The 17,320-nt window shown below is 41.2% G+C and overlaps 2 protein-coding genes and 1 long non-coding RNA gene across 6 annotated transcripts; 1 reads left to right on the top strand and 2 right to left on the bottom strand.

The window, feature by feature from the left end:
* Window positions 1–154: 154 nt before the first annotated feature.
* Window positions 155–6,834, top strand: LOC103478219 (collagen triple helix repeat-containing protein 1). Of its 2 annotated transcripts, XM_008431863.3 has the most exons (5): window positions 155–413; window positions 2,259–2,339; window positions 3,943–4,161; window positions 5,036–5,252; window positions 6,360–6,834. In XM_008431863.3, the coding sequence occupies exons 1-5, from the start codon at window positions 303–305 to the stop codon at window positions 6,500–6,502; spliced, it is 771 nt and encodes a 256-aa protein (XP_008430085.1). In that variant the 5' UTR covers window positions 155–302; the 3' UTR covers window positions 6,503–6,834. The 2 variants fall into 2 exon arrangements, with proteins under 2 accessions (XP_008430085.1, XP_008430086.1); XM_008431864.3 differs by lacking the exon at window positions 2,259–2,339.
* LOC103478218 (solute carrier family 25 member 32) lies at window positions 6,366–12,428 on the bottom strand. Of its 3 annotated transcripts, none has more exons than XR_014091426.1 (8): window positions 11,919–12,427; window positions 11,690–11,840; window positions 11,502–11,587; window positions 10,253–10,407; window positions 9,372–9,485; window positions 9,136–9,281; window positions 8,826–9,062; window positions 6,366–6,494 (listed from the first exon to the last, which is right to left on the bottom strand). XR_014091426.1 is itself a non-coding variant. In XM_008431862.3 (7 exons), exons 1-7 carry the CDS (start codon window positions 12,118–12,120, stop codon window positions 8,939–8,941), a joined length of 978 nt encoding a protein of 325 aa, XP_008430084.1. In that variant the 5' UTR covers window positions 12,121–12,427; the 3' UTR covers window positions 8,052–8,938. The 3 variants fall into 3 exon arrangements, 1 of the variants encoding a protein (XP_008430084.1); XR_014091427.1 differs by lacking the exon at window positions 6,366–6,494 and adding an exon at window positions 7,892–8,040 and having other exon boundaries at window positions 11,919–12,428; XM_008431862.3 differs by lacking the exon at window positions 6,366–6,494 and having other exon boundaries at window positions 8,052–9,062.
* Window positions 12,429–14,590: 2,162 nt separating this feature from the next.
* Window positions 14,591–16,786, bottom strand: LOC145555301 (uncharacterized). The gene is made up of 5 exons (XR_014091428.1): window positions 16,273–16,786; window positions 15,863–16,192; window positions 15,603–15,761; window positions 15,113–15,426; window positions 14,591–15,011 (listed from the first exon to the last, which is right to left on the bottom strand). It is a non-coding gene; the product is annotated as an uncharacterized LOC145555301 (long non-coding RNA).
* Window positions 16,787–17,320: the final 534 nt, after the last annotated feature.

Consider the following 17,320-nt stretch of genomic DNA (forward strand, 5'->3'; position numbering starts at 1 on the left):
AGAATAAGAATCGAAAACCACGTTTTTATCTTTTTTGCTTATACTTTACTGTTACGATCGGATTTTTAATGTATTTTTTTAAATAATTTTTTTACACTGACTCAAGATGTTGACAGAGTGGCCTCACTGTGCCCCCTTCCACATCACCCAAGAATGTTTTCTTTAGCTCCGTCTCTGCGCGGTGACTGGCTCCTTCCCCTGTCGGCCTGCCCTCCTCCGGCCTCCTGCTTAGACGGACTGTCGCCTCGCATCGCTCCCTCACCCAGCCGCACACTCACTCGGCTGTCACCACCACCGGCAGGATGTCTCCTCTGGCGAGCCGCCTGCTCGTTCTCCTCTGCCTGGCTTTGCCTCTTTACGGGGTGGAAAAGGTGAAAAATAGAGGATATCGAAAGGAACCCGACGTTGACAAGGTAAGACCGTGTAAAAAAAAAAAATCACCTTAAAGACTCAACTTTTCAAAGTAGACTCTCTTGATTGGATGACTCATTAAAATGTGATTGTCGCAGTCCGTGCCCTTCGTGTCGGCGCCCCTTGTATTATTAATGCGTCTCATGTAACTTTCATTGATTTGTTTTTGCATATTCATTAGTCTCACTCTTGCCTTTTTATTATTGTGCTGTTTTAGGTGTCTTTATATCGTGGAGTTGATTAACACGGGAGAATTCATTATTTTATTGGTTAATTAACTTGTTGGAACACGAGGCACTTTAAAAATGATCCTCCTCCATCTGCAGCTCGTGTCTGTTTGTGTGCTTCCATAGTCAGCTGGTTCTCCGTTACTCCAAGGTTGGCAGCTCTCCAATAGACTGAGTAGGCTCTTCAAACAAAAAGAAAAGAAAAAACAGGAAGTTGGGGTCTGGCTCATACTGTCTGGCTTTGTTATTTGTGTTCCCATTTTTTCCGGTTGAAAATAACTTTTTATAGGTATGAGCTGTTTTTGTTCATGGTTAACAGTTCTCCAGTTGGTTAATTTTAATGATCGTCATCTGCAATCCAAAGGATATTGTGTAGATTTACTGCAATGTTGATGCAGAAATTACACATTTACCCCTTGAATTTGGGGTTTCATAAATAAAACTTGTGTTTATTTTAGCTAGGTTTCCTAGAACCAGTGGCCCCCCGGTCCCACTGCTCCCAGAAGTGTACATACTGAACCTTGAAGCAGTTACTGTAATTTATGCCTCTAACAAACTGTTAGAGACCTATATGCATACTTTTTTGACGGATTTTCAGCGTTTTCTTTTTTTTTTTTGTGCAGGGGTGGATCCAGAAATTCTTCTAGGGGCTTGTGGAAAGGGGGGCAGTAAAAAAGGCAACTAAATTTAAAAGACATAGCCAAATTTCATAATTTTTAACTAGGTATGTTCTCAAATTAGACGTGAAACATAAAGCTAACTTTGAGAAAATGTCTTAACAGTTCATAAGTTCACGCCTTTAAGTCCTGTGTACCAAAATCAAGCTGGTATGTCGCGTTTTATAGCTCCCAGAGAATTTATTGTGTGTGATTTCAAAATGTTCTGACTCTAATTTTAGACTCAATATGTGATTCTCGTAATATTTTTAGGGATGGGTCCAGAATGAGTGATAGCTTTTCAAAATGGGCAAATAAGTCTAAGAGAATACACAGTCTGTCTTAACTGAACTCTACCATTGCCTTAGGGATCTGCAACTGAAGGGGGCCAAGAAAGGGTTCAGTACAGTTCACTTTTACAATGGAAAAATCAATGGAAAGGAAGTATTAAATAAATGTAAACCCCTTTGTGGACTACCGCAGCTAGGATGTTCCAATCATTGGCAAAGACTACCTCAAGATTAAGATGCTTGCTAACCCTAACCCATGCACTGAGCCTATTAGTTAAGAAAAAGCTTGCAAGCAAAACACTTCCAAAATGAAGTAGTTTGACCTGACCTTTGTTTTACCATTAGCATTAGCATTAACTTTAGCGTTGTTGGTAAAAAATTGAATACAAGTTCAAATTTTGACCCCTTTTCTTATGCCACTTCCTTATTTTAATAATTTGATATATTAATTCATAATCCAAAGACACCAGTTCCACCGTTATTTGTCAGACACCGCAGACGATAAATTACCAATCGAAATGTTTAGGCACCGAAATCAAAAATGTTACAGTTTAACCAATACTGAACATCACCTTTACAAATGTTTACGTTTCTACGACTAATATTTAAGATTCGCTCACAATTATTTTTTCGTAGTATAACAAAGTCCGTATTTTGTGACCGTCTGTATCTAGTGCACAGGAAACGATGCAGAAAAACCCAACTGCACTAGACACTCCTCGGACGAGGGAAGATCTCCTTGTCAGAGCAGCATGGTAATCTTTAAATCCAACTTTTTTACGCCTGAGACCTGTTGAATCAGAAATCTCTCAAACCAAATCCTGCATGTTCCTGAAAAGCTTTTGTCTGTGCTTTGGTGTGGACTAATGCATGAAATGCAGTCAGTACCTCTACGGTTTCCAAACTAATGCACCTGGCATGCGCCCAGGTACAGGAACAGAGTCCATCTTATGTACAATATGGCCATAGTGTAAATAGGCTGGCAGGCTGCCACTGTAGAAGGAGCATACAGGCAGCTAATATAAAAGTCAGCTGTATTGCAGGGCGGACAGAGTTTCCATTCATTTGTCTGCTTTTGAAAGCCCTCCAGAAATGCAACCTCTAATAAACTCTGCAGACGTTTCCACCCTGTGAATACGCAGGTCTCCTTGAATCACTCCCAGACGCCGTCACCAATAACCCCACGACTCCTGGAAGTATCTCGTCCCATTTTTCCTGAAAGGACTCCAGTGTTATTTTGGCACATGCAGTGCCAACGAGAACCTTCTAATTTCATCGCTTCCCAGTCTTTCCTCTGGAGATGACGTAAAGTCTCGTATCTCTCGGGAGCTAAACCCTTTTGCAGCTTAATGGCAGGAACAGACTTATAGGAATTCTGCATTTCGTCCTATTTTTAGATGTTTTTGTTTTAGATTAGGAAATCTGAGACACATTTTTGTTGTTGTTGAGAATTTACCTCTGGGACCCAAGTCAGGACAAGATGTTGAAACCGAATTAAAAGCTCTTTGTTCTCCACCCCTACTTTTTGATTTACCGCTTCCCCATCCCCCCAACTTAATGTCTTTTGGCTCCATTGCTGTTCCACAGCTGCATGCTGAGTAAAAAGGGCAGCAAACCCAGCTGCTTCAGTCAACTATGATTGCCTAAGGTCAAGGATGAACTTCCTACGTGTCATTTTATCCTGCCTGAGAGAGAGCACCCACAAATAACCTAAATTAAAACCCATCTGCTGCCTCCCCCATCACCCCCCCTCCCCCAAAAAACACCAATTTTCCAAACCTTTCTGCTGCGATCACTTGGTATAAAATTTCTATTCGAGGAACGTGTCCCGTCTCGCTAGTTTGGCTCCTCCATTGTGTCGGTGTTTGTGTGCGGTAGCTTTTTTGGCAAGCTCTCTGCTGACTTTGAATGAGTCTGAGTCAGCTTGGGTGAGTTGCAGCATCTGCCCAAAGATAGCAGACAAAAACTGAGCAGGACAATGAATCACACGCCGCAACGTGCGTTCACACACCTACTAATTTAGACAACCTCCAAGCCCGCAGCTCCTGATATACACACAATATATCATTCATTAGCTTGGTGGCTTGATGTCTGTCGGTTCTAGAGCCTTCTGCTTGGTTTGGAAATACATCTGTGTTTTTTTTTCACCGCACCCCGACTGGCATCGGATTTTGTTTACGTGACTTGTAAATGAGGTATAATCTTGCCTCATTTATGTGCATGTTTGCTAAACATGGATTTAACTCGCGCGAAGGCAGCAGTAAACGGGAGACCAAATCAGGAACTTCATTTACCCGAGATTCGGCTATCCTTCTTGGCATTCATGACCCTTCCTGTTTTTTTTTTTTTTCTCTCCAGTATGGCAGCTGCATGCAAGGCCCAGCAGGAACCTCTGGAAGAGATGGTAACCCCGGAGCCAACGGCATTCCAGGCACCCCAGGTATCCCGGGCCGTGACGGGCTCAAAGGTGAAAAAGGGGAATGCGTGAGTGAGATCTTTGAGGAACCCTGGAGGCCCAACTACAAGCAGTGCGCCTGGAACGCACTGAATTATGGGATTGACCTGGGTAAAGTGGCGGTGAGTACTACCGCCTGAGCAGTATCTGTGTTACGAATTCACACGGAAAGGACTCATGGTTTCACCTTAAGTAACCGCAGGCTTTAATGTAGCTTACTGGTGTTTTATGAGAAACATGAACACAAAGCAGAGCCACGTTGCGGCGTAACTGCAGCTCCAGGCTTTTTTTGGGGGGGAGAGATTTGTCTTCACCGGTTTTCCTGCAATCTGGAAAATCCCATTCTTTCTTGTAAAAAAAAACAAAAAAAACTAACTCCATCTCAGTCAGGTTGGATTGAGATTGTGTGTTGATGTCAATTTCTGAATCTGTACGCAGGAAATGTAGGTTTATGTGTGAACTTTGGGAAATTCCAGCACGTTGACATGCTTTGATCCGAGTCCTTCCAGCGTTGCTCCTGCTGCCTGTTGAGGTCAGTCGTTCTGTTGGAAGTTGACCTCTCCGCTGCCGTCTCCAAGTCGAATGCAGTCGGGGTTTTTTACGGGATCGTCCTGTATCCATCCGTCTTCCCATCAACTCTAACCAGCTCCTCTGTCCCTGTTGAAGAAAAGTGTATTTCTGCCGCCACCATCCCTCATGAGCATCTAGAAATTGAATGTTGATTTTTTTTTTGTTTAATCTGAAATAGTAGGGCTGCGACCAATGATTATTTTAGGAACTAGTGTTTTTCTTTCCCATTACTTTCACTTACACAATTTTGCTCCACCTTGTGTTGGTCCGTCACATAATGTCCCAGTACGACACATTAAGGTTTGCGGATGGTTGGAGTGAGAAAACATGATATAATTTAAGGGATATCTATTTATATATATACTTTTTTCTGCATAAGTTCTGTAAAACAAATTCACTCAGAATCTGTGTGTTGCCGTGTCTAAGGACTGCACGTTCACCAAGCTGCGCTCGGACAGCGCTCTCAGAGTCCTCTTCAGCGGTTCCCTGCGGCTCAAGTGCAAGAACGCCTGCTGCCAGCGGTGGTACTTCACCTTCAACGGAGCCGAGTGCACGGGACCCCTGCCGGTGGAGTCAATCATCTACTTGGACCAGGGGAGTCCAGAGCTCAACTCCACTATCAACATCCACAGAACATCCTCAGGTAAGGGAGAAACTGTAGTGAGCTCTAAAAGATCCGAAAAAATAAAATAAAAAAAGAGGACTAAAATATTGAATCGTGGACTGGGCCTCACTGGTAACACTTTATTTGAAGGGGTGTGTATAAGACTGACAGGACACTGTGGTAAACATGATAAAACACGGGTAGCATGAGTCTTCATGAAGTGTCTTTGGGTAAATTATTCCACTTTTAATGCAAAATTGCACTAAAAGTTGCATTAAAAGTCCACTAAACGTGTCAATTTTGCGTTATGTGGCAAATAAATACACTTTTAATGCAAAAGTCTATTAAAACTTGCATTAAAAGTGTCATCATTTACCAAGTGACACTTCATGACAACAGGACTAAACATTCATGAAGGCTCCTTCATGCTTACGACAATCCCATGTCAGTATTATGCACACATCTTCAAATAAAGTGTTACCACCTCATTTTGTATTTGAGTAGGTTTGCCTTATTAAAAAAAAAAGAAAAAAAAAAGCTTTATTTAATCATTATTTTTGCTCATCTTTTAAAATCGTGGTATTTAAAGATGATTTACCGTCGGTCTCAAGAGTAAACAAACTGAGGTTTGGTTTAATGTTTAATCCGGATCATTTGAGCGAGAGCAATGCAAAATGTTTCTGAAACAAATCCGACGGATCACACCGGCACGTCGTGGAGCGCATTCAGAAGCTTCGACGTGCCGGCCTCGTCTTTACTTGTTGTTCAGACAGAGACTACATATTTTATCAGCCATGACAATTCCTCTTCCCCGTTGCTTAGTCAAACAGACCAACCGTATCTTTGCATCAGTGTTTTTGCTCGGTCTAAAACCAATGCCTGTGTTACACGGCAACAGAAAATAACAGAGGCATCGTTTAGCTTTTGATCTGACTGAGGCTCGCCAAGAAGTACGCCCCAGGTAATCCTCCGTGTGCTCAGCTGCTGCCAGGCAGGCTGCTTCTTAACTTCACCAGGGCCACCGCGTGTCAGAAAACTAATTCAGGATTTAAGATGCGAAACGATTGAAGTTGTGTGTTTTTGTTAAAAAAAAAAAAAAGAAAAAACTCCTGGCCTCTGACCTCTGCTCTTGTTTTCCTTTCGCAGTCGAGGGGCTGTGCGAGGGCGTCAAGGCAGGGTTGGTGGACGTGGCGGTGTGGGTGGGGACCTGCGCCGATTATCCCCGGGGAGACGCTTCCACGGGGTGGAATTCTGTGTCCAGGATTATCATAGAGGAACTGCCTAAATGAGAAGACAGAGTGATATGAAAGGGAGGACCGTCTTTGTAGTGTAGGAGCAAATCGCCTGACACGCCAGAAATAATCAGGTACGGCCGGTTGAGGCGTGACAGAGCCACTGATGGTACCTTGAATGTTTTTCTTTTTTTTTTTTTAATTACACATACAGAAAATTCTGTTGCTCCGCCTCCTGGAAGTAAACTTTGTACTGTGGTTTATTTTTTTGTCTGCTGGTTGCCTGGCAATTGATTACAGTAACCATTCAATGTGCCTCAAATGTACTGTATTTCGTGTGTGTGTGTGTGTGAGAATCCTTTCTGTCAATAAAATCACCTTTTTCTAAAGACTTGACTTCATCACTTGTAGGAAGTGGAAAAGACATTGGATTTCCAGGTTTGGAGGAATGTGGACCATAAAACTATGAGCTTGGGAAGATATTAATATTTTACAGAAAATGTCCCGTTGTCTGACTTGTGTCCATTCATCCTTCCATTCTTCCATTTCTCCATTATTTCATCCAGTGTCGCATCTTTCGATTCATGCATTAATCAACATCATTCATCTGTCAGTTCATCCATTATTTAACACACCCATCTGTTTGTCCATCAGTTCTTTAGCGTCCAATTTTTTTTAAAACCATTTTACCTACAGAAGCATAAGCAAAATGTTATTAAGATAAGGAAGTTTCTGTAGGAGAGGGCGCCTCATTTTGAGTCATAAAAACTACAGATAACGTCCTAAATGTTGAATGTTTTCCATTATTGTTGGACTTTATTGTGTGTATTCTCAGCGAAAACAGGATATGGGTCACTCCTTTGAAACTTTACCAAATCGGTGTCACGCTCTTGGGTTGGTTGAGTCATTTTTGGGTTTCTTATTTAATTGTTCCTTAGTTTCTAGTCTTTGGTTAGATCAACCATGTTTCTGCTTTTCTTTGCTTTTTCCCTTTCTTAGTTATTTTAGTTTAATTATGTTCCTCATGTCTAGTTATTTGCTAGTGTTAGATTCATTTTTTTGGTACCAGTTTGTGTATCTTGTGTCATTTTCCCTCTCTTCCCTCACACCTGCAACCCATTTCTAATCAGCCACCTGTTTCTTGTTCAGTAATCAACTTCCTGCAGTAAACATCCATCTCATACTCAGTCACTCCTTGTTGGTTCCTTCTCTTATTCTCTTCTTTGTGTTTACCTGCTGGTCAGTGATCCCTGGATTTCAGTTTTTTTGTTTTCCCCAGGCTCCTTGGCGCCCAGGTTTTTTTTCCTTCTTCATTAAATCTTCAAATCTTATCTTGAAAGGCAGTGTAAATTTTACTGTGACATTTATACACGTTGTATATTATAAACTTAGAACCTCAGGCTGAAAAACCAAGCTTGTGTCATTCTTGAATAGTGGTCAAAAAGCTGCAGAAAAATCATTTATTCTTACAGGTTTCAAATGTAATGCCTGATTCAGTGCATTTAACATTTAACTGTCTTCATAGAGGTTGGAAAGTCGGGAAACTGGCAGCCTGGAAAAGTGTGGAATAACGCGTTGGAGCCAAAGACCACACCCTGCAATAAAATAGGTCAAAAATAAAACATTTATTGTGTTCACACACTAATAAAGCACTTCACATTTCATAACAAAATACCATAAAACAATACACTTAGTTTGTGTATTGAGGAAAAAATGACTATGGAAGAAGCATCATCAATGCTGCAGTTCACACGTGGATAATTAAAAATAAAGATAAAACTGGAGACCTGAGATTTTGATGCTGATGATCAAGCATTAAATATCAACTGTTTTTCATATTTCTGTTGCCAGAAAACGTAAATAAAACTTCCTCTGTGGTAGAATGCTGAGTTCACCGCACATCGTTACAATATGCCCCTCTTGTTTGAAAAAGTAGTTACCAAATCACATATCATTTCCAAAGGGACAAACTGAAACAACTCATCCCCATGAAATAACTGTGCGCATAAATCGGACACGTATTCCTGTCATGTTTTTACAGAAGAGGATTAAGGCCACTGAAATTTTTTATTTTTTTCCCCCCCCTCAGAATTCAGGATTAAATCTCAGGATTCGACATTTCTCTAAAAAATCTGAATTTTTCTTTAGAATTCTGATTTTAATCTTATAAGTTCAAAAGTCAGAATTCTGAGAAAAAAATATATTAAAAAAAATCTAAATTCCATGAGAAAAAAAAATTCCAAAATTCTAAGAGAAAAACCCAAAGTTCTGAGATTAAAGTCAGAATTCTTTTACATCAGTGGCCCCAATCTGCCTCCATATGTTTGACCGAAAATGAGCTAGTAGTTTGGCTGCTTCGACTTTTTTCTCTTCTACGCACCATGTACTTAATGAAGGCCTCTGGGGAAACGCGCTCCCCTCTTCGTCTCCCAACGTTTCAGCCGGAGCTTGACGCCCCGTGTGGCTGTCCATGCTGGGTCCTCTCCGTCTCTCTCATTTCGTCCCCAGAAGGAAGCGGGACACGTTCTCATAAACCACAAAAGTGATGCAGCAGGCCGGCGTGACGCGGATCAAATTTGGGACGATGCCTTTGTAGAAGCCCGAAGCTCCTTCATTTCTGCGCAGAGAATAACGAACGTGAAAAGGAAGCCGGGTCCAACCGACCGATCCTGGCAGATCAGCATCCGTACCTCCACGTCCGTCCGATGACATCTACGACCCCTCCGTATCTGTTGTGCTGGTCTTGGAGCCGAGCTCTCACCACCTGATACGGGTACGTCGTGGCGACGGCGAATATTTTGGACAGTGCTGCCATTGTGATGTACTCCAGAGCGTTCTGCTCACAAGAGAACGACAGAGAGGAGGGTGAGCAGGAAGAAGGAAGTGATGACTTTCTTCAGTGTAACCCCCCAAGTTTGAAACTCACCAACTTTGCATCTGAAGGCACCTTCTTGTATTTGTTGTAGTCTCTCTTGAGCTCTTCGTAGGCCATGAACTGCAGAGCCCCGTGAGACGTACCGAACAGACCCGGAACGTAGCCCTGCAGAACACAACCGGACTTCACTCCAGCTGGAAGTATGCATGATGAAGAGTAATGACGCCCCCTAGTGGAGGATGACCATTTCCTACTGAAGTGACGGAAGGGAAGTATGGAAGCTCATTCAGGTCATGAAAGAAAAGAATAAAAGCTCAACAGAAAGTTATAATTCAGAGTTTTAGAGGCAGGATTATTATTTGATATAAAGGCATCATATTTTTTTTTAGACAAAAACAAAGTCATAACTTTGACTTTCTAATTTAAAGTCATGATTCTGAGACATTGGACGAAATCAAATTTATGACTTTGCATCTCAATTATGACTAAAGCAAAAATTATGATTTGGAAAGTTGAGATTATGGACTGGATCTCATAATTATTACTTTTAAAGTCAAAATTATGACTTGTATCCTCAAAATTATGACATTAAAACTCAGAACTTTTAAGTTCTGCACTCATAATTATGACTAAAATCAAAACTATGGCTTTGAAAGTTGAAATTATGACTCATAATTTTGACTGGATCTAATAATTATGACTGAAACTTGAAATTATGGCTTTTACTCCAAAAATAATGACACGCCCTCAAGTGATGACGCCAAGACTCATAATTATGCCTTTAAACCTCATAATTACAACTATAAAACTTGCAATTATGACTTTCCTGTTGGGCTTTTTACTCGTTTCTTTCATGGCACAAAATCTAGCATCTATAATCATCAGACACACTTAATATGTCACGCATGGAAGACCACAAAAAAATGTCTCACTTTGTAAAGTCCTGGCAGGCCCTCGTGGCGGTAGATCTTAACCAGGGCGTCCACCATCCCACTGTACTGCTTACTGGTGGGGTCGGCACTGTACTGCAGAACCAGTCGGGTCTTGGTGACCCAGATCGGGTTGGTTATGGTGAGAGTGAGGATGCCTGAGAAGAAGAAGCAGGAAACAAGACTCTAAAGGTGTGCTGGAGCCTTTCAAGTTCACACACACACACACATACACACACACACACACACACACACACACACACACACACACACACACACACACACACCGCTCTAAAAACACACTCCTTTAATGTTCTGCCAGGTCTGGCTGCAACTCAGTAGGTTAGTTTTGTCAAAAAAAGAAAGTTTTCAACAGCCTTCAGGAGGAAAAAACATGACACATTGGATGAGTAGGTGGTGCAGAATGTGTTAGCATTTAGTATTTTAATAGGTTTCTACTCGTTTGCCATATAAACATTTTTCTCCAGATTCAGGCTCTCAGCACTTCATGCCGAGTAAAAAAAAAAATAAAAAAAAATCAAATATTCACCATAAATTTACAGCCAATATCTCAGACTTTAGCACGACACCTTTTTTAAACAGGAGTAGAAGAAAAATGTAGATTTTAAAAAGGAATTTGTGCAACAAAAAAAAGCAACTTAATTCATAGGTTGTAGTTCTAATGGTTGCGTGAACTGATTGTAAGAATGTGAAAAATACACCCACACTTTAAGATACAGCTTTAGTGCCGCTGGTTTCAAAAAATATTAATCTCAAAATTAGATGCTAATGTCACTTTATCACATATTTGGTGGATCAGTACCTTACTCTCAAGGGTATTCTGTTGATCACTTATTCTGTTTATAGTGATCAACTTGAATCGTCTTGCAAAAAATAAATAAATAAGATGAAGTAATAAGATATCTGGAATAAATCCAGCATTTTGTTGCGAGTTTTCGTCTCGCAGATGTAAGTGAATTTGCATTCAGTTTCTTGGCATTACATGTTACTGCAGTAACATAATGATCGTCGTTATCTTCCCTGGATACCTCTGTTTAAACAGAAATATTGTGTGGCAGCTTCAATTTTATTACCTGGGCTAAATTTATCCAGGAAAACAAACAAACAAACCTGTTTGACCCCCTTAGTAAATATAATAAACAAAACAGGTGTGCAGTCACTTCCATATGAACCGTGTCAGCTGCATCCAGCTCTGAGCAGAGTTATCCAGCTGAGAGGCCGGCGGTCTAACCTGCTTCAGCCGCCGAAACCAGGTGCTCTGCTGGGCTCAGTTCAGCCTGACGGCCTTCCTTAGTGTAGCCTTTGATTGCATTGTAGCTGCAAAGGAAGAGGGAAAACTTACATCAACAGATTTCTGAATGTCACTGCTGCTGGTGAAATCGTCCTGATGCAGGTTTTTTTTAATTTTTTTATACATACAAGAAGAAGTAGAAACCCCAGGACAAGCCTGCGCCCCAGATGTTGGGGGTCACCCCTTGGTACAGACCCCTCACTCCCTCCTGATGCCACACACTCTTCATACAGTGAAGAATACCGCTGTACTTGGGCCTCAACTCCAGTCCATCACTTACTGCATTGGAAGAGACGTTCAGATCTTAGTGAAGGTGTTCAAAAATACACCCAGAAAAGCCGATCCCTCACGCTGTACCTGCAAACCTGATCTTCACCAGGTCCAGCGGGTGAAGCACCAGAGTGGACACCACTCCACCGCTCAGTCCCGCCACCAGGTTTTCTACTTTCACATGGCTGAAGACCTGCTGGACGTGTCCGGCGACGGAGACAGCGGAGATGTGTTTTCTCGGCAGCCCTGCCGTCTCTGTGGCGTTACGGTGATTCGGTGCGGAGCTCATCCTTAGCAGGTAACCGAACTCAGCTAGCCTCCTCCGCCGCAGCTAGCTGAGCTCCTAACAACGCCCAAACTAACTCTGTAAAAGTGAGACGTCTGGTTGACTCCGCGACAACATTTAGATATGGCACAGATACGAGGAAACCGCCAGAAACTCACGGCACGTCGGCAGCCGAACCACGTTTCTGACATGAGGCGAAGCTCATCGCCACCGATAAGTGTCAAGTATCGCACTACTCCGGCTCGACCTTGTTGCGAGGAACCGATTAGATATATGTCAAGTTGTATTCCTCAGTGTTGTACTTCCGGAATGTACTTTCAAAATAATACGAATCCGGGCCCCGCTCCTCAACGCGGCCGTCACGGGTTCGAGTCCCGGCCCGTTGACCCCTGCCACATGTTTCCACCCCTCTATCTATCTATTTAGTGTGGAATAAAGGCAATTAGAGCCAAAAAACAATGTTCGTTGCATCAGGAAACGCCACAGTAAATCAAATATAATTATTTGGTCATGGTATTTGTTTGCATGGTAGTTTGTCTTGCCCTATGAGGCCTTCATTCACCGGTTGATTTTTTTTTGACTTGCAGGTCTTCTTCCAAGCAGTGTTACTGGAGCATTTTTTATTTAGATTTAAAGTCTGCTAGAGTCAATTTAGAGTTTAATTAAAACTACACCCATCAACAACAAGCACTCATACTGGGTTTAATGTAAATAAAAAACAAAGTTTGAATATTAAGGAAAAAAAACACAATTTGGTTTGGAGGATATGATGATGTGGGCCTGTTTCCCTTCCCCAGCCAATGGGAATCTTGTTGGAATGTGCCATCTTGAAATGCCAGGAGATTAAACTAAAAATCTTGTTTACTGGTGCAGTTAAACCGAAAAAGGATAGTCACTGGGTCCTTCATGAGGCAACCCCCTTCATCAAGAAAAAAATCTATCTTTCCATGGCCACCTCAGCTTCCAGACTTGGATGGATATAAAAACTGTAGGAAGGCGAAGAGGGAAAAAAAGCACCAAGCATCCTAAGGAAACTATGAAAGAAGAAATGATCAGAGATATCTTGGGCTGTATTGTCCAAGCTTATGATCATTCTAACTGGGATACTCACAGTTTAGTTAACAACAGGTATTCATACGGTTGTATTCAGTATGAATACAACAATATTCATACTGTTGAATGTGAAGAATGAATTCTTCACATTCATCCATCTCTCTTCCTTGTTTAATTTAATGTAAAATTAACTCCAAATTACACCTCCGTCACTTTAACTTTTACCAACAAACACTTAAAACAAAAACAACAAAACAAAACAAAGTCTACTCCCAGAATGACAACCGATCCAGCTGCACAGCTCCTCCAGGGTAGCAGCTGCCACAGTTGTTCTTATTTTCTGCTGACTGCTGCTGAAAACGTCACCATCAAGTGCACTAAGCAGGAACGAACCATTTTATGCAGATCCAGGGGGGTGTTTGGTACAAATATGGACGTGTGCTTTTTGGTCTGGAAGGGAAACAATTAATTATTTTTGCTAAAATCAAAATTTCAAAATCACAGAAACAGTAATTGACAAATCAAGTGAAAGTTACATACAAGTAAAAAACAGAATACAATAAGCCCAAAAATACATGTATCATTACATCATAATACATAGAAATAACCTATGACACTGCAAAATATAATAAATTTTTTAAAATATCTTCCTCATGCTTTCAAATCAAGCTACACACAAGTATAAAACAGAATACAATAAGCTCAAAAATACATGTATCATTACATCATAATACATAGAAATAACCTGACACTGTGAAATGTTACATTTTTTAATCTCTTCCTCCAGCTTCTTGTCTTGTAAATAAACACCATGATTTTCACACTGTTGTGAGACTTTTCTTTAGCATTGATGTCTGTTAAATATAAACTTAATCTTTAAGTGTATACATTTGTTCAGTTTTTACTCTTCAGAAACCAACAAAATGTGTGTTTTTGCACTGAGCCACAATACTCTATTGTAATGACATCTATTGTAATCATCTGTTGGTGCAGCAGCATCAGAGCCAGGAACCTCAAAAGGCTCAACAATCTGATAAAGAAGGCTGGATTTGTTCTGGTTCCGCTCTGGAGACGACTGTGGAACCTCTGGAGATGATGATGCCAAGAAGGATTCTTTATAAGAGTCAAGAAAGCTATGGACAACTCTGATCATCCTCTTCATGAGTCTGTATGGGGAAAACAGATCGTCAGTCAGAAGCTTCTTCAGATTTGCTGTGATACAGACTGCTACAAAAGATCTTTCCTGCCAACAGCAATCAGCCATCTGCAATAACTCCTTGAAGAATCTGAATTAATGAGCTACAACTACAATTAATTTCCCTTTGGGATCAATAAAGTCAAAGCATGTTTGGGTAATTCTTGCACACTACTCAAAGTTTGATAAGAAAAAATATTGAACAATTGGAAGTTATGGTGGAAAATTTTTTTGTGGTTTCAATGAAATGAAACGAAAAATGTAAAAAGATCTTTAAGTTTAGCTTTTTCTGGGCCGTTTCACCTGTTTGCAGCTCGTTTTCCTGTTTGCTGCACGTTTACAGTTTTAGGCCAGTTTCTGATCAAGTTATTATCTCCTCAACCTTCACCATAACCCGTTACAACCAGTAGATCAGCAGATAGACGAAGTGACCTGCTTTAATTGTTGGTCAACTCATGCTTGGTTTGTTATTGAAGGACCTACTTCACATGGTCTCTGTCTCTTTGTTCTGTGTCGTCAAGTGTCCCCCTGATGCAACAGGAAACTCCATCTCGGGATTTCCAGCAGGATATTTTTTCTGTCTCCTCAGTCCTCTGTGTCTTCTCTCTCCTGATTGGTCCAGTGCTGTTGTCTGGTCTCAGTGATGCTGGAGAATCAACACATGATCAGACACACATTCCTTAATCTCTGTCTAAATAACAAATGATTGAAAGAGACTTTCTGATCAAGTCATCATCATGTCCTCACCTTTTCCACAATCTGTCACAACCAGTAGATCAACAGGTGGAGCAGGTCTTCTGTTTTAATTGTTGGTCAACTCAAGTCATGTGACATGAGTTGATTGAGAAATAAAATAAAGAGAAAAGATAACAGGGTTAAAAAAGAGAACATGGACAGAAGAAAGAAGAGTTTTGACATTTGACCGCAATTTCATCCATATTTAAAATTGTTAGCCAGGTAAAAATAGGTTTTCTTACATTTTTTTCAACTGGGTTCTCTTATCTTCCTCCATCTGACTGGTGTTGTTGAAGGTGGAGGTTTACAGGCTGATGAGATCCAACCTGGGATGATCAGAGACATTATTGATCTGCAGAATCTGAATCTGGGATCAGAAACCAATGCTGGGTTCTCTACAATGTTTCTAAAGTTGTTTAATATTCAATGTCTGACTGATGAACAGGTGAAATTTCAGCATAAGATTTTATGGCAAAGCTTGGTTTGTTGTTGAAGGACCTACTTCACATGGTCTCTGTCTCTTTGTTCTGTGTCCTCAGGTGTCCCCCTGTTCCATCAGGAAACTTCATCTCAGGATTCCCAGCAGGATTTTCTGTCTCCTCAGTCCTCTGTGTCTTCTCTCTCCTGATTGGTCCAGTGCTGTTTTCTCGTCTCATTAATGCTGGAGAATCAACAGATGATCAGACAGACATTCCTTCATTTCTGTCGAAATAACAGATCACTGAATCAGACGTTCTGATCAAGTCATAATCATGTCCTCACCACTTATAGAATCTACTAGAACCAGTAGATCAGCAGGTCCTCTGCTCTATTCCTGATCCTCCTTCCATCAGCACAAAGCTCATCAAAGCTCTGCTGTTATGAAAGGACTCAATAAAAAAAACACAGAACAAAACAAAAGTGTCAGTGAGGAGAAAGTACAGCATAAAATAGGAAATAGATTTGAACATTGACCTCAAACTTCTGCATGTTGAACATTTTTTGTTGTGTAAAAGTACATGTCCTTACATTTTTTTTCAACTGGGTTCTCTTATCTTCCTCCATCTGGCTGGGGTGTTGAAGGTGGAGGTTTACAGGCTGATGAGATCCAACCTGGAATGAACAGAGAATCAGAGATCTGCCACCAGCAGGAGGCAGGCAGTATCATGTGAAAGTGGAATGCAAAAACTTACAAGCAGAGTGAAAAACAAAGGATCCAGAAGGCAGGAACCACATGGACAACGACGAAAGGATCCAGCGACGAGCAGCTAAAACCTGAAAGATTAAAAACTGGGAGAGTGGATTAGTAGAGGAACAGGATAGAATGACTTACTATACTGGAGAGCACTATGTAGGGAAGCACCACTATTACATCCTGAAACATGGGGGAGTTGAGAGGAAAACGCAAAGATGAAGAAAACCCTGGTGCAAGGCGATACCTCAGGCTTCCGCAGTCCTGCCAGAATCCTTACCATCTAAAATGCTAAGTCTATCAGCGGGATGAAGAAAAGCCCCGGTGTGAGGTGCTACCCAAGTCTTCCTCAGGCTTGCTAGAAAGCCATTGGCTTTAACAAAAAACAAAAGAGAAATGATGATGTTCTAATATGACTTCCCAAATAGGTCTTCAGTTTTTACGGATCCCAATCTAATCAGAGTCACTTGACAAGACGTAGCGAGGTCTAAACCACACATATCTGGAACTCGCTCTTGCTGTAATTCCACTAGATGTTGAAGGTATTTGATAGAGATTTTTTGGTATTATCATTTTGTTGTTACTTTCAGGTTAAAGTGTTCTCTTGTTTAAACTGTATGTGTGAACTGACCTGGAAGTCACAGCTGCCTGTTATCTTCATGTGAAACAGTTTGACCGAGATTTGAACCGGGCTCAGATCAGGGGCCAGATGTTAAATTGGTTTACGACCTTTGCTTTGTTTAGGTAAAATGTTTTACGACCTTTGCTGTTTTTCCTCTGCTGTCTATCTTGCCTATCCTCCCTCTTTGAAGTTTGAGAATAAAAGACAAGCTGTATCCAAAGAGAAGCAGAACGCTCTGTGAACAGCTCTGAGAAGCAGTTGACAGAGTCTTCTCCTTTTGCTTGCAGAAGTTTAGTCATAAATTCATATACGTTGTCTGTGGTTCTTTTATGTAGGTTCTAGGAAAATACCTATCATTTTGGTGCCGAAACCCGGGATCTCTCATACCGACCGCTGTCAGGCAGAGGAAGGCGCGCTGAATCCATGC

This window comes from Poecilia reticulata, chromosome 16 (assembly GCF_904066995.2).
Source record: "Poecilia reticulata chromosome 16, P_reticulata-male-v2, whole genome shotgun sequence".
Lineage (NCBI taxonomy): Eukaryota > Metazoa > Chordata > Actinopteri > Cyprinodontiformes > Poeciliidae > Poecilia > Poecilia reticulata.

Excerpts from the sequence above, each read along its gene's own strand:
- LOC103478219 (XM_008431863.3), top strand. The coding sequence starts at position 303 with ATGTCTCCTCTGGCGAGCCGCCTGCTCGTTCTCCTCTGCCTGGCTTTG. Across the intron at positions 4,162-5,035 it reads TTGACCTGGGTAAAGTGGCG|GACTGCACGTTCACCAAGCT; the intron begins GTGAGTACTACC and ends GCCGTGTCTAAG. Across the intron at positions 5,253-6,359 it reads CATCCACAGAACATCCTCAG|TCGAGGGGCTGTGCGAGGGC; the intron begins GTAAGGGAGAAA and ends TTCCTTTCGCAG.
- LOC103478218 (XM_008431862.3), bottom strand. The coding sequence starts at position 12,120 with ATGAGCTCCGCACCGAATCACCGTAACGCCACAGAGACGGCAGGGCTG. Across the intron at positions 11,841-11,918 it reads GGTGAAGATCAGGTTTGCAG|TAAGTGATGGACTGGAGTTG; the intron begins GTACAGCGTGAG and ends CTTCCAATGCAG. Across the intron at positions 11,588-11,689 it reads TGGGGTTTCTACTTCTTCTT|CTACAATGCAATCAAAGGCT; the intron begins GTATGTATAAAA and ends CTTCCTTTGCAG.